General features: G+C 53.9%; 3 protein-coding genes across 3 annotated transcripts; 2 read left to right on the forward strand and 1 right to left on the reverse strand.

Annotated features, from left to right (window-relative positions):
- Nucleotides 1–3,561: 3,561 nt before the first annotated feature.
- Nucleotides 3,562–4,720, forward strand: MFIFM68171_07922 (Sialidase; the record flags this gene model as incomplete). The annotated part of the gene is made up of 2 exons (XM_071063342.1): nt 3,562–3,788; nt 4,039–4,720. The coding sequence occupies 2 exons, from the start codon at nt 3,562–3,564 to the stop codon at nt 4,718–4,720; spliced, it is 909 nt and encodes a 302-aa protein (XP_070919443.1).
- A 1,674-nt stretch (nt 4,721–6,394) lies between these two features.
- On the reverse strand, nt 6,395–9,976 carry MFIFM68171_07923 (uncharacterized protein; the record flags this gene model as incomplete). Its single annotated transcript, XM_071063343.1, has 8 exons — nt 6,395–6,900; nt 6,972–7,495; nt 7,591–8,770; nt 8,848–8,877; nt 8,933–9,163; nt 9,218–9,601; nt 9,656–9,882; nt 9,948–9,976. 8 exons carry the CDS (start codon nt 9,974–9,976, stop codon nt 6,395–6,397), a joined length of 3,111 nt encoding a protein of 1,036 aa, XP_070919444.1.
- A 2,706-nt stretch (nt 9,977–12,682) lies between these two features.
- MFIFM68171_07924 (Gylcosyl hydrolase 115 C-terminal domain-containing protein) lies at nt 12,683–15,778 on the forward strand (the record flags this gene model as incomplete). The annotated part of the gene is made up of 1 exon (XM_071063344.1): nt 12,683–15,778. One exon carries the CDS (start codon nt 12,683–12,685, stop codon nt 15,776–15,778), a length of 3,096 nt encoding a protein of 1,031 aa, XP_070919445.1.
- Nucleotides 15,779–16,426: the final 648 nt, after the last annotated feature.

Raw genomic sequence — 16,426 nt, forward strand, 5'->3', positions numbered from 1 at the left:
CGCGTGGTAAGCTCGACAATCTTTGGCGGCACTGTCAGTTTCGGTCTCCCACTTTCCTTCTTTGCTTGCACATGTGGTCGTGATATCAACCGGATAGAGCTCGACCAGACTTTGCCTCCCCCCAATGTCAAGCAAACGAGTGATAGCGAGTAATAAGAGGAGTCATAAGGCACATAATATTTTCACAGTCCTCGCGTGGCTCGTCACTAGTGCAAACGGTTATGCTTGATCAGTTCAAACGGCTGCGACATTACCCTATTTGCTGTCGTCCGAAGTCTAAAGAGAGCAATCACATCATGATGCAGAGCATTGGCTTGGCCGGTGTGCTCACACTACGGGGAACAAAGCGTACAAATAATCATGTCCCGGAACATGTACACACGCGTTTGCCAGTTTCTTTGGACGAAGATATTTTCATGAACAAGGTCCGACGTCTTGAGGCTTGCCCTAGATGTATAAGTAAGGCACCTCACCTCAGGCCAGCGAAGAGGTATCATCTCTGGGAGTCTACATCTTCTAGAGAATCATCGGTTTCCACTGCTTTGAGGCGACATCGACATTCCGGTTTCTGACAGTTTCTCTCACTCCTCTACAACCTTGGACAAAACGGTGGGAAGTCCTTCAGAGAACTAGATATAAACCAACGCGTGGTCTTGCCAATCAACCAGCAGCACCAGACTTACGTTGCACCCACCTAGGAGCAATAAGTCACAGCAAAGAACTCATTACATCTTCCCCGTGATAGATAAACTGGCGAGTATTGAATTCCATCTCTTTCGAATTTCTAAGCCTGCTGACGATCAAGAGCCTGGCAGATTCAAACACGACCTCTCACCTGGTTCTCTGGACCTTGTCGCTTCAGCAAATCCTATTCCTTAACCAACGTCAAATTGTTCTTTATATACATTCAGGCCTTGTCACGCCACCGGCACAGTAGCCAACACCAAGTTCCAAGATGTGCCACCGGAAAGTCTACATCCACCACCGCTGCAGCCACGTCGTTACATCACTCGTCGAAGGATGCGATAGTACGTCTGTCCCGCGCTTCCGTGCCGCTCTGCCCCTTGACATGAGCTGACTTTAGCTGCCTTCTTCAGGCGGTATGGATTGCCCGGGCGTCGCGGATGTCCACACCGTCACCAACAAATACCCCTGCGTTGTACCCGGTTGTCCCTTTTACGGGCGGTTTGATTGAGCAGCAGAATCTGCTGTGTTAGCCGCCGCCTCCCCTTTCCTTGCGCATCTATCATCAGGACACCGGAGAGAATGGGGCGATGGCACTCATATTGCCATCAAATGGATAGGCGCAAACGGAAAGAATGCGTTATGGCCGCATTCTACCGGGCAGCGCTGGGGGCGGAGGTCAAGGTCCGCAAGTCTCTCGAAATATCAATCTTAAATATATCGGTTACTGTCTAGTTGTAGCAACTGGAATCTTCGTCTTGTTCTTTCTGGTACAGTGCACCGATACTATGTTGGCCATCAAAGCACACCTGCATGTGAGGTGACCTGCTGGAGATTGGGACACAACCAGCACCCCCTATTGCTAACTTGGAAGTTTGGCCGGCTTGGTAAAGATCGCTCCAGACCAGATACCCATTGTCACAGTCAGACGATGAAGGCAAACACTTGATCCAGGTACGTATAATTAACGAAAGATAGGGCGATCTAAGATTTAGGTCGGCGCCAACTGGTGGGAAATTCGTTTATTCTGGGAAACTCGTGTTTGTCCGTCACTTGACATTAGCGGTTTCGCCAATCTGAACCGATGTGCACTTGAGATGATGTATGGGGTGTGACGTGCGGGGACTCAATCGAGGAGGATAGTTGCAAATGGACGACAGCATGATGGATTAAATTTCTCGACAATCATTTCCTGTCACGAGAGTTTACGGCGCCCTGGTCGCTTACCGTAGGGTGAATCTGCAGTCTCATATTTCCATGTGGGCTGCCGGGCATTCGCTGCAAACCAGACTTATCGATTTCTGGGTCTGGCAGTTAAGCGCTATACGGCTCAATGCCAGGTGACCCTCGTAACTTAGCTTGCCAGTATGTTCTGGGCAGGGTGAACTTCTCCTGATCTAAGAGGTTCGGCTAGTGGATGCTACTGCATAGACCTTAAACTAAGGTATAATCCCGATCTTTGGCCTCCTTTTTGAGGTCACATGCCGAGCTATACGACCGTCTTCCCCGTTATAGTCCTAGTTTCTGCGACCCCAACTGGCAAGTGCTCAGTTTAATGTCTCAGTTATACTTCTAGCTCTCTGGGCAACCGCAGTCTGCCACTCAAGTTTCCGATACGCAAACATCGTCCGAAAGAACGGAAGTAGCACCTTGCTCTCGGGCCTTTTGGTGCTTGCAGCAAAAACTACGGAACCTTGACTGTGGCTGAACGCAACTGGGGAGGTCCAAGTCGTAGGCACATTGAGTTAGACAAAGGTACCAGGAGAAGTGGCCCCAAGTAGCGTGTTGGAGCAAACAATTAGAAGGATGGTTAAAAAGCGGGAGGAGCGGTGTATCTGCCATTATCTATCTCGTATAGCTCGGCGCTGACAATTCCAAGAAGCTGGCGACATCATGTCATGCTGGTGCCTGGCTGGGCGTCATGATGTTACGGGTACAGGTGTTCTCAAGTTGCTAGCGCTGGACCATACGGTCAGGGTATGGCAACATCATGACCACGACACCCCCCGCACAGGCTAAGTATCTCAACCTCCCAAAAGGTGCATCATACAGATCCTAAGATCACCTCGGAACAGAGGGTGTCAAATTGCTTGGTAATGCCGTGGTATACGGTCACGGGGCCGGTTCCCCGATGAATGTATTGGAAATCCAATGGCAAGTGCTCTAGATGCCACATTCTCCAATATAGTCCGCCACGATGAGCTTTCAATATTAACCTTCGACACGTGCCCGACTCGAATAGCAGCTGGGCACCGCTAGAGTGAGAGAATAAGGTCGCTTGTTTCTTAAGTCTGTTTGCCTCGAGGACTTGGTTACACGGAAAGGTGCGACCGCTCACTGCGTTGTTCCGAGTTCTCTCGTGAGAAGCTTGAGCGACATGAGTAGAGATGCAGAATTACGTCCCTTGCAATGACACGGCACCCCAGGTGATGAGCTTGATACACAGATTTAGGACCACTCATGATTTCATGTGATGTGGATCGTTGAAGGATTGGGCCTCGCCTCAGGGCCGCCCAACAAGGAGAGATAATAGGGTAGTACACCGTGACACAATATTGGCACATGCCATTACTCGGGGAATGCCGCTTTATCTCTGGTAGGTCTTTGGGCCATTTAAGTGTCCAGTCACGCTCTGATCTCCGAACGGCAGAAAAATTGCCAATATGACGCTGGAATGCTATGATCTCAACCCCTATTTGGTCAGAACAATCACATGGTGGACCCGGTGATTCAAGCATGATCAACGCGCGTGAAAAAGTATATGTACTGCTACTAGTTAACTAAACTATCTCAAGACAACGGACCAACCGCAGTGCACTAACTTCCTCGCTCGGCTAGGCCTATTATCCCGTGATTGAACGGCCAGTGCTCGTTACAATGGTCCGCACTACCGCACTCCTCTGCTTCCTGGCCCACAGCCTCACTTTGACCACCACAATACTCTCCGCAGACGCTTCGCTTGCCGGATCCAAGCTTGAGAGCCGCGCCACTATTCCCGGCCGTTGGGAGTCTCTCGGTGGCGTGCTTACTTCTCAACCCTCTGTCGTCTCTTGGGGTAGCAACCGCATTGATGTCTTCGCTATGGGCACCGATTCGGCGTGCTGGTCCGTTATTTTCCCCATTGCCATCCCCTACAACTCTGGCTAACGTTCTTTACAGGCATCGCTGGTGGGACGGCTCCCGCTGCGGTGGATGGGAGTCCCTCGGCGGTGTCCTCCACACACCTCCCGCTCCTTGTGTCCTGGGGACAGAACCGCATCGATGTTTTCACCCAGGGCACCGACTCCGCTCTCTGGTATATACAGCGCTTATCCAGAACATTTCACCTAGACTGATTGATCTAATCTGAACCAGGCACCGTTGGTGGGATGGTTCCAAGTGGGGAGGATGGGAGTCGCTCGGCGGGACGATCCAATCGTCTCCTTCGGTCGTATCATGGCGTCCCAACCGTCTTGACATCTTTGCCGTCGGCACTGACTCGGCCGTTTGGCACCCTTGGTGGGACGGTTCGCGATGGGGCGGATGGGAGTCTCTCGGCGGTTTAGTGAAATCCACCCCTTCGGCCGTGTCGTGGGGCGTCAACCGGATTGATCTCTTTGCAGTCGGCACCGACCATGCGCTGTGGCACAAGTGGTGGGATAGCAACAGTTGGGGGGGTTGGGAGTCGCTCAGGGGTTTACTCAAATCCGACCCGGTTGCTGTTTCGTGGGGGAGCAACCGGATCGACGTGTTTGCGGTGGGCATCAACTATGCGCTCCAGCATCGGTGGTGGGATGGCAACCGGTGGGGAGGCTGGGAGTCGCTAGCCGGCACACTTGAGTCGGCTCCAACCGTGGTGTCTGATCAGGCTAATAGGTTGGATGTGTATGCTGTTGGGACGGATAGCGCGCTGTGGCATCGGGATGGGAGCCGGTGGAATGCGTGGGAGTCGCTTAGAGGGACTATTGTCTCGCCGCCTGCTGTGTCGAGTTGGGGTCCGGGCCGGATTGATGTCTTTGCTGCAGGGACAGACTGGGCGCTTTGGCATAACTGGTGATCATATTAGGATTGAGTTGACGAGCAATCAACCGTCCGGGATATTCGGACCTTGAGTTGGCGTTGCGAGTTGGCCGAGAACATTTTACCTCTGAACCTCCTCTACGGCATATAGACTCAGGAATTCCTTTCCATTACAAGCCGGATACTAGTACTACTTACTGTTCCTGGCTAGCCAGAGAACCTCGCAAACACAAATAACATCCATTCATAGCATCTGATAAGATCACCTTGACAGTACTAGTAGTAGCTTGCGGTAACCTCATTAGTCGGGAACCTTTTCGGAGCCTACACAAATAACCTAGGACCCACGCGCGTTCGATTATATAATTATACGGATCTAATGGTATAGTTCCCTCGACTTTGCAAATTCTATCCGTGGTAACTGCCCAACTTCAGCCCGCTCCTATAGTTCTGTATGCAATCGAGAACTCGCCAGTCCACATCCAGAAATGGCGCCCTTCTGGATCGGTCATAATCAGCGCCTCGTCCGACCGCCCCCGCTTACACGACCCAGCGCGCTCGCAGCGTAAATAGAGCTATAACCTATAGCCCTCTCGCGTCCCTTTCTTGTACTTACGACTTCTCTCCCTCCTTCCTCCGCTCGCTGTCCGCTCCTCGCCCCCTCAATTACAGCCGCCGGTCACTATCCCCCCTAGCTCGCACACTGATACTCATTTCGCCAACTTGTATATACATACCCTTGTTTTCTCCTTGTTTGGCATCCTTACCTACACCACGTTGACACTTTTTGGCAGCCTTTTCTCCGGGTATTACTCCTCTTCGTTCGCTCTTCGATTATGGCTTTTGGCTCGATTCCGGATTTGACTCCCAGCTCGACCACAAGCTTCCTCCGCACAAAGCGATTGAGATCCCTACCTGCTCTCCTTCCTTTACGACACCCCACCTCGCGCGGTCTCCCAACTGCCTCTTGGTCTATAGGCTGACTCCCATATCTGCCTGGTGGGTTTCCGGAGAGCGGGACGAGGGAGGTCTAACGCAGCGAGGACAGGGGAATAGGCAAGGAAATAAGCAGACGTAAGATAATATGGCCTTTCTCGGGGCCACCGATGGCTCGCGAGGTACGCTGCGGGATACCCGAAGTGCTGACGGGTCTCCGCGCCTGTAGTATGCTAGGTGATCCTTCCCTTCGCTCAAGCGACAGCGAGAGAGATACATATCTTGGAGAGGATTTGGCTAGAGACGATGGGGTTTGCGAAAGCCGCCTTTTCTAGCCGTCTCCTTTCTGTCTCGGCATCTGCGTGATTGGCAGAGGTATGAAAGGCCGGTGAATCGACACTCTTGGCTATAATGCGAGGCTGAACGGAGATGACAGGGAAAGACCAGAACATGTACCTGGCGGCAGTTGCGGAAGGACGAAGATGCTTGACTTGCAGAACATATGGTCTCCAGACTCTCTTCTCCCGGAGTCTTTGGCTGCTTCCGGAATACAACTACGTAGTCCACTCGCAGCGATGGCAACCGTCTGTCTTGACAACCGGATATTTTCTCATCCCCCCTGGCGGCGGGCCTAAAGCTCACGAGCCGCGGTGGTTTGGCAAGGGATGGGGACCCCTCCGCAGCCATTTCTGGAGCCCTTTTACATAAAGCCTCCCTATATCCGCTGCCGCTGCAGGATGCACTCGAAGTTAATTGAATATCATATACGGGCACACTATCTACCAACCCGTGCTTCAAACCTAGCTTGTTCCTTCTTGAGAAGATTGGCGATGGCAAAGTAGCCGCTGCACTCTGCCTGAACAATCGCTGTGTAAAAGCTATCCTGGTCAATGACGTCGCCTTTTGCACCAGCATTCAGCAACAACTGGACCATGTCCAGGCGGCCGTGCTTAGCTGCTGCCTCGATCGCAGTGTAGCCATTCTCAAAAGAGGGCCACGCGTTTACATCTGCGCCACGGCCTATGAGCAATTCGGCAAGCGTGAGATCTCCGGCTACGGCGGCGCCTTGCAATGCCGTGACTCCGCACTGAACGGCCGCATCAGCATTGATGTTGGCGCCACGGTCGAGGAGGAGATGAATGAGAGTCATCTTTGCGGGGCCTGGCTTTAGCAAGGCAGCGGCTTGGAGTGCGGTGCGTCCATATTTGTAGCCCGGGGCTTCGTTGACGTCGGCTCCATGATCCAGGAGCATCCTCACAGCCACTATCTTCCCGCGGGAGGCTGCCAGTTGAGTCGGTGTGCACGGTCTCCACCACTCGTCTTCGTCGCTCTTGTCAATGAGCTTTTCGCACCACATGTGATTAATAATGACATTGTGCTGGGGCTCAAGGAAGCGGCCCAGAACGTCGTGCCATCCGTGCTCGATAACCCGTGAAGCGCCGAGCTCGGCTTCCCGCCGGGCCGGTTGACCGTAGCACCGGCATCTAGAAGCCTATCGATGAGTTTCAGCTCATCTGAAGAGTAACTGCCGTGGCAAAACGCCTCGAGAGCCGTAACGCCATCCAGGAGTGCGGGAGGAGCGGAGGCATCCGCCCCATAATCCAGCAAGATATCAGTGATATCGGGACTCCCCTCACTCTCGAGCGATATTTGTAGTGCCGTTCGTCCGCCCTTCGGATACGCCGGTGCGTTGACGTTTGCTCCTTTTCTGATCAAAAAAACAGCCATAGTGCGGGCGTTGTAGATATAAGTTGTGCTGACCGTCTGGAGGGGGTTCAGCTCCAGCCCAGGTGTGTCAATGTCCAGTCCAGAGTCTAGGAGCATGGCTATCGAGAGAATATCGCCGGCCTCGGCTGCGACAACCAGCGCTTTCATTCTTTGTTCCAAGTCAATCTGCTGTGAGAGAAACACCTCCAATAGGTGACTTCTTCCACAGCCAACAAGTGTCTCGAGCAGTCCCGGCCTATTAACGTCTGCTTTGTGTTCAAGAAGGAGTTCAAAAACCCATGATCAATTCGGTCTCTCTGCAATGCAATCGCGAGTGGGCAAATCGTGAGAGTTGGGCCGTTTGGGTTAACACCATGTTGGAGCAGTGCCATGGTTGCCATGAGTTTGCCATCACGGATCGATTTCCCAAGGGCCTGCTCGAGTTGGGGTGCCGTCACTACTTCCCAGCGACCCGTAATATAGGCTGCGAGAGCATGACTGCCGCGATTTGCAGCGTCCACCACATCCGCAAGCACGAATCCTCCTGCTCCAGGCTCCACCACACCCGCAAGCAAGGATTCTCTTTCCCTGGTCCCCAGCCTTTCTTTCAAAAGCTCAAACATGCTCCTGCGATAGAGCGCAGCCAATTCAAGAATAGGCTTCCCCTCGATCTTGGACGTAAGGTGCGCGCCATGCTCCAGAAGGAGGACAGCAACCTCCGCATATTGCAAGGAAAGTGCAAGTGCGAGAGGAGCGATAGATACGCGGTCAAACGTCCCCCCGATATATCCTTGCGCGTTGACATTGGCGCCTGCTGCGAGGAGAAACTTGATCCCTGCAATGTCCTTTCTCTCCACCGCCCAATAAAGCGCGGTTACACCGTTCGATGTTGCATCTGCCGAGACTCTGTTATCCAGGAGGAATTGTGCCATGTCATACTGTCGCTTGTAAATGAAGTGGTGGAGAAGGTCCGCGGCCATTGGCCGCCATGCAAAGGATACTGGGTTTGAGTTGAACAGGATGCGTCGAGTGAGGCCAGTGTCGCCAATAAGGGCTATTCTATACAGCATGCTGTCGAGCTTGACACCGCAATTGACCAGTGCGTCGAGGACTTGGACACTCTTTATTCGGATGGCCGACTCCAGGACAGCCCTGGCGAAAGCGTGAACCGTGGAAGTCTGGATCTCCATGAACCGCGCCAAGGCATCGGCGTACCCTTGGCGAATGGTCCACGTCAAGAACTTGTCCATCTGAATCGGGCCCAGGTCGTTGTTGGATGCGAAAAACGCCACCAATGCAAAAACCATCGGGAGCGTGGCCGGAGCTGACGAGGAGGGATCCAGAATCCGTTCAAGCTTCTCTAAGAGATCTCCGTCGTATCGCTCGGGAATAAGTTGTTGGAGCTGGGAGGTGATTTCGGCAACACCTGCTGACTGCAGCTCCGCTATGCGGCCAGAGAGTGCTTCTCGTACCAAATAAGAAAGCCAGAGGACGTAGATGTCGGGTATGGGTTGACCCCACCTGGGGAAGGATGCCCTGGCAGAGGATAACCTAAAACACAATCAGCAATTTGAAGCATTATGGAGGATATAAGTGTGCATTGTACCAGGTTGCTCTATTGCAGAAAGAAGTTGAAAGTAAGGCAGGTTTCTAGTCAGGCCACGGCCACAGGTGGTGCCAAACACGTTGAAATTAACAGGCTCGCCCGATGGAAATAGAATGGCTCCGACAGAGGGCGAGCCGGGGTGTAAATGGCTGCTTGCACGGCGGCCAATGCCCGGCACTGCCACCGTTTGAAACGGTGGGCTATTGTTCGTGTGCATACCCGATGTAGCAACTATTCCTCGATGATTAGCTGAGTCGTTGTTACAACCCTTCGGTTCGTACATACTGATTCCATTCCCAGAGGTAAACCCAATATCCATGTTCACATCACCAAGTTCAATAAACCCCTGGGAGGACTCCAAATCAATGGCCCCATCCAAGTCAAACCATGGGTCACCCATGACTGGCTCTACGGGTAAGCCATCGCCGAGTGTCTGAGCCACGAGAGGTATTCTTAGATCTTCATGTGCTTGACGGAACGGGGACTCAGAAACAGGGCTCGGCTGGGCTTGTAGAGCCGGAAGGTCGAAGACCCGCAGAACAACATTGGGTTCTATTCGACTCTCCCCTCGGTTGTTTGACGGAAGGGGACCAGAGCTCTCGCCGCCCACAATTGCTGGCGACAGTGTCTTGAAGGAGATCCTTGCTGCATACGAATTCTGTTGTTTCACTTCGGAGCCGTTAGCGATCACGTAATTATGCCATCGTGTACTTGGCCACTCACGATTTGAAGCCTGCGACGCCCGCTTCGCGATGCGGTATTTTGAGCTATCCGTTCGAGTGCGAGCAATTCCACGGTTGACACGCTCTGGTGGCAATGGCTGGCCATGAAGACAAACCACGGTTTGCTTGCCAAGTGCCGCGCGACGTTGACATTCGTCATCAATGTACGCCCACTCTTCACCTGTCACATTTTTGAGACGGGGGAAGTGGTGTTTGTATTGTCTAGCACTGTAGCGACCTGTTAGCCTGGGGTGCTACTCAGAATCGCTCAACTGACTTGGTGGCGAGCATACGTTGGATTGAAATTGTGCTTTGTCCTCATATGCTCCATCACTTCTCGCAGCGTTTTGTTCCGAGATACGAATAGGTCGAGGATCTCGTCTTCATGTTTGCCCCAATCGAGGGGTGCGCCCTCCTCAGCTGGGAGCATGTCTGTGATCTGATGTCGGAGTGAAATTAAGGTATGGCAAGGCGATGCCAAATGGCATGGAGACAACAGAGTAATTGGGATGCGGCGAGGCCTTTATTTGTCCCTCCTTACTGAAATGGTGCAGAAACACACATCTACACCCACATACCCATCAAAACAAGGGGGAGGGCAAAGATGGCCAAAGTGCCAGACAGACAAGATAGACAAGACTGGCCAGGCGACACCACCACAAATTGGGTCCCTGCAGCCTAAACAAGGTCAAAACAACATGTGCAGATAGAGCTCCCTCTGGTCAGAGGGAGATCACGCAAAGAAAGCTTGTCAATTGAGCCCGCAACAGGTGTTGAAGAGAGTGCTGAATTGATTGTCCTGTCTAAAGAGCAATGGCCAGGACGGCCCTACTTATGGTGCGAAAGAAAAAATGGGCCCACGGCAAGTTCCAGCTCCCGGGGCACCATCCTAGCAACTGTGGCCCTCTGACCAGAGGGATCCTGTTCCTTGGGGACTCTTTTTCCTAACTCAGTACTCAGACAGAGGAGGCGGACAACGGACGCCTTCTTCAGGCGACCGCCCAGCCTGGTGGCTCAGCTGTCGAAGTTCGGTGTACTTTTGTCGTCTGAGCGTTGTACTTTGGTAAGCACGTAAATGATTGGTTCAGACTGGGTGGCCACGAAAGTTCAGCCTTCAGTCCGCGAATCAAGATTCGTGTTCCCCTTTTAGCGCCGCTTTTTTGCCTCTCAGAGGCGGTCTCAGACGGACGATCCCAATTCCCCGCCACGGACGAAGCCAAGGTCGGAAACGGGGTATTTTCGATATTCTGGACCTGGAAACAGGCTTGTTGGGCTAGAGCAGCCAGTTGGCGACAGTCGAGCCACCCGCCTCCTACCTATACCTCCAGCTGAGGTCTTAACCGTTAGCGCAGCAAGGGGTCCACTGTTTGTGATTGCTATACCATTTTGGGTGATTGCTAACAGTGGGCCCTTGCGGCGCTAACGGTCAAGATCCCGGCTGGAGGTGTACATAACAATTCGGTGCTTGTGCGCTACGTCCCTGATGATAATGGTATGGCACTGTGAAGACAAGATTAACGAGTATAGTAGTGAAATCAGAATGTTACGCCTATACCTCAGAGTAGCATGGTGTGGCGGAGTCTTCTTGGACTCCTGTTCCTCGCCCGATCGCTCCCACACGGCCCAAGGACGATGACAGAAACAAAAGTACAACAGCCCATCCAAAAGGACAACCACCCAGTATGGGTCTCCTGAATCAAAGCCCACTTCATGTTTTGTATATAACTTTATAGACTTGTACTTCCAATGTCTGCTGTCAGAAGTCCTCGCGCTGTGTGACGAATTTACACCTCCATCGTACGTTCCCAGACATCATCGTCTCTGTTTCTAGTGTTCTCAAGCCGCAGATATTCCCGCCAGCATGTCTACCAAGTCGCCTCGCTCTGTCGCTTCTACGGAAGTTGAAGCTTCTCAGTCTTCCGCCGGAAACACGACTCAGTTAGTTCTATTGCTTTCTCTTTCTCAACACAATGTCACCGTAAATTCATACTAGGATACTGACAAGCCTCTGAAAACATTAGAACATTGGTGAAGCCGCGCATCAAATGTACCTCTGCCAGGTTCTGCCTCCCATCCGTGTCAAACAAATCCACCTCAATGTTGTCGAGGTGGGTGTACGACATTAGCGGTGTGGCTGTCACCGAGAAACTTCAGCGGGACGCGTTCGAGCGGCGGGATAGCAGCGGTGGTAGAAAGTGACTATCTGAAGGATAACTGGATAGCCGGGCTGTTTTACTTGTCTACTGCGCTCCTCGGGTTGTTGGATAGGATGTTTAGATGTGGTCCGAGTACCATTGCCTTATAACCTATACATACTCCTAGATTAGTAGACGCAAACGAACATGATGGCACATGATAATTTGGATACTTTGGCCCATCTCATCGATGATATAAAAGGAGAACTCGCTAACGGGCGTGTCATTGAGCGCAAGATCTAGTTCCCGGCCAAAGATCCTATCGCCGCCTAGGTTCAACTTGGCAGCAAGCGCCAGCCCAAATTCGGCGACCAGAAAAGCGATTTCTCGATTTAATGCGTAAGGTAATGATTGCACGCATATGATCTGCCTCGACATCAAAGTTATCAAACTCTCCAACGTCTCGATTCTCTCATAAATTCCCGTCAACAGTACCACTCTGTACATCAACCTGTACTTATACCGAAGGGTGGAGCCGCCGGGTTCGTCTCGCCAAGAATGGCACCGCACGACCGAGCCAGCGTGCTGGGAAAGCTAAAAGGTGGCTTTGCGAGCTGGCCGTCCTTGGACCGAATTTCCGCTCACATTAGCCGGACATGGCCCGGATCCGCCATAGTGCAACTCAGCTTCAGGCGGACCATGACGACCAAGATACCAAGGCCGAAGAGCAGGGTACCCCGCCGGTCCCATTGCCCCGTCAATGGGAAGGCTTTAGTTGGAAATTCCCCAGGCCTTGGCGGGTGGAATGGAGTTTATATAGCCACAAGCCTCGACTGGCGCGAGAGCCCACAGGCACTCGCGGTATTCGGGAGCAATAATTCATGGTTGTCACAATGATGCGGTGTCATTTGGTCAAGGTTTGGGTTGCTGCAATCCTTTCCTTGGGTTGCCTCGCACTGCTCGAGGAACGCTTCGTGTCGTTTGAGTCCAGCGCCGCGAACTCGCAGTTGAGCATCTCCGACGCCCCGATTCTCGTTGCCCAGGATGACTTCATTGGCGTGCACATCGCCGCCAATAGCCTAGCCAAGGATCTCGAGCAAATAACCGGCATCGCGAGAACTGTCAGCAATGCGACGCTATCCGACCTCACGGCACAATCTGATATCGGCACCGTCATTGTGGCTGGTTCTGTCAACTCATCTCTGATTCGCGACCTCTCAGCTGGGGACCACATCGACGTTTCCGACATCCAAGGTAAATGGGAGAGCTTCAAGACAACCGTCATAGAACTCCCTGCTCCGAGCCGCGGCCGAGCCTTGGTGATTGCGGGTAGCGACAAAAGAGGCGCCATCTTTGGCATTTATACACTCGCCGAGCAATCCGGCCAGTCGCCTTACCACTGGTTTGCCGATGTGCCAGCCCAGCAGCACAACCAAATATTTGCCCTCAACAAGACGACAATCCATGGGGAGCCCACTGTCAAGTACCGAGGTTTGTTCATCAACGATGAGGAGCCGGCCCTGAACACTTGGTGGGCACGTCGCCATAATGCCACACGCTATCCCCTTGACACTGAGTTCTACGCCCACGTCTTTGACCTCCTCCTTCGCCTCAAGGCCAACTACCTCTGGCCAGCGATGTGGAGTTCCTTCACGCCCCCGCCGGGAAACATTTTCTTCACGGACGACCCTGGCAACCAGCAACTGGCTGATGATTACGGAATTGTCATTTCGACTGCCCACCACGAGCCTATGCAAAGGGCCACGAACGAATGGAACGTGACCGAGATGGGGCCATGGGACTGGTCCGTAAACAAGGAGAATGTAACCAAGTTCATGGACGAGGGCATTGCGAGGGCAGGGAAGAACGAATCCTACTTCACCATCGGGATGAGAGGACTGGGCGACGAGGCGGCCAATACGGAAAACGCCATTGAGATGCTGAAAGACGTATTCGAGGTTCAAAGGGGCATCATCAAGAAGTACCACGGATCCGAAACCGCCGTGAACCAGGTGTGGGCTTTGTACAAGGAGGTCGCCTCGTACTACGACGCCGGCCTGAACCCGCCCGAGGACATTACCTTGCTTTTCCCGGACGACAACCAGGGGAACGTCTACCGCCTGCCCACGGGGAACGAGACTGAGAGGGAAGGCGGAACAGGGGTGTATTTCCACTTTGAGTATGTCGGGCTCCCGCGGTCGTACAAGTGGCACAACACAAACAACCTCGCCAAGGTCTATAAGGAGCTCTCTCATGCTCACCTCCGCGGGGCAAATCGTATTTGGATCATGAACGTTGGCGATCTCAAACCTATGGAGCTACCCCTGAATCTAGCCATGGATCTTGCCTGGAACGCCTCGAGTATCAGCTTCGAGTCTCTCCCGTCATATCTTGTCCAGTACGCGACTCGGGAGTTTGGGGCTGCGTATGCCCATCATATCGGTGAGGTGTTGATGGAACATTCTCGCCTCGTCGGCATGCGCAGATACGAGCACATCACTCCGGCCACTTACTCGACAGTGAACTACCACGAAGCTGAGAGGGTTCTTGCACGGTGGCAGGCGCTTGCCGCTCGAGTCCACCAGCTCACCTCTCTTCTGGAACCCAGCCTGCGCCCAGCCTTCTTCCAACTCGTAGGCCATCCCGTCATATCCGGCGCGACCTTCCACGCTATAGCGATAAACACGGCGTTCAACTATCGGTACGCGATCGAGCGTCGCAACTCGGCCAACATGCTCGCATCTCAAGTTCTGGCCGACTTCGAAGCTGCCTATGACTTGGTCGAAGAATGGGATGCCATGCTCGACGGGAAATGGGCCGATATGATGTCACAGGCTGTGTACGACGCCGTCGAGGAGCCCAAGATGTGGGCCAATCCCTCGCGCGACATCCTCACCAACCTTTCCTATGTCCAGCTACGCCAAAACATGCAGTTCTCGCTCGGAAACCTCGGGTTGTACGCCGAGGGTTCGTCCAGCCCCGTCGAGCAAGGTCGATGGGCGGAATCGGTCGACGCATCAATGCCCACCACCAACTTTGCTCCCCTGCTGCCGCAGATGGACCCCTATGGCCCGAGAGTGCGGCAGGTGGATGTGTTCATGCGCGGGGACCACCGCGTACCGATCGACTGGGCACTTGATCCGCTCCCCGTCCCATGGCTTTCCATCTCCCCGGCGAACGGCACGCTCAACCGAGACCACCCCGATCAGCGGCTAAACATCACCATCGACTGGCCATCCGTCCCAGAAAACTTCAACTCGACCGTCCTAGTCGGCATCCGCTCCACCCCAGCGCGATACCCGTACTTCGACCAGATCCGCATCCCAGTGCTCAATTCCCGCGCCCCTTCCTCCTTCACGGGCTTCCCCGAATCAGCCGGCCATATCTCGATCGAAGCCCCCCACTTCTCCCCACCACAAACCAGCAACAGCACCACCAACACCAACACCACCACCACCTCCTCCTCCTCTGGGACAGGAAGGACGGTGTCGCTCGCGGCGATCCCGCACCTCGGGACGCGGTCGGAGTCGGGGGCGGTGGCGCTGCGGCCGTTCCTCGCCGCGCGCGGGGACCCGGCGGCGGCCCGGGCCGCCGCGGCCGTCTACCCCATCTACCTCTTCCACTCGTCGGCGGACCTCACGGCTACCGTATACATCAACGCGGGCCTGGACACGGACCCGCGGCTGAAGATGGCCTTCTCGCTGACCCTCGACGCCGCCCCCGCCAACTTCACCCGCGTCCTGGGCGACTACGTCGAGAACCCGCACGCCGGCGCCATCCCGCCTGAGTGGCTCGACCACGTGGCGGACCAGGTGTGGACCAAGACGGTGCGGCTGGGCAGGGCGGAGGCCGGCAGGCACGAGCTGGTGTGGCGGGCGAACTCGCCCGAGGTGTATCTGGAGAAGATCGTGGTGGATGTCATTGGCGGAGGGGTGAAGGCGAGTTACTTGGGCCCGCCGGAGACGGCGAGGGTGGTGGCGGAAAGTTGAGGGTTGACGGGGGTGCGTCCATGTTGGGGCTTGGGATGATGGATGGGTTAGGGGGCTGGCGGCTGGTGACGAGGATTAGTATGAGTAGAGCGGCGCCTAGTCGGCTTCTCGGGCGGTGTGCTACTCTGGATACTCTGGGTAGCAAAATTTAAGCTGCTAGGTACTGGTAGTAGCTACTGGCCTAATTAAGGTACATCACCTTCACAGAACCCAAACTGCTTCCGCGTTGTGGGTCCAGAGCAGTTCACACACTGCGACCAGATTGCTCGTGACTGACGTTTTTAGTACAGACAGGACGCACATTACAGGGCTGGCTGACCCAGGTTCTATTTGATATATTTCAAGACACTGAAGAAAAGACCTCAAGTGGTACTGGGCACTTCACTTGGGGGCGTCCGGTACGTCACACGCTTGCCATAACTGCTACATCCCGCAAACGCCGACTTCATTCCTCTCAGAATAAAACACCCAAGACATAAGAAACAATGCGTCCGGCTTATGATTGGACAGGCAGAAAATAGACGTACCTTTCCGGTCATGCGCTCCGTGCGTCTTGATTACCGGTTTCGAGGTACGTGCCATGCCGCGCAAAGCTGATGGTCTTCCGTCTGGAGTAGTCATTAATAGCAGCGTTGGGAGTTGTTGCAT

This window comes from Madurella fahalii (genome assembly GCF_045866475.1).
Source record: "Madurella fahalii IFM 68171 DNA, scaffold_4, whole genome shotgun sequence".
NCBI lineage: Eukaryota > Fungi > Ascomycota > Sordariomycetes > Sordariales > Madurella > Madurella fahalii.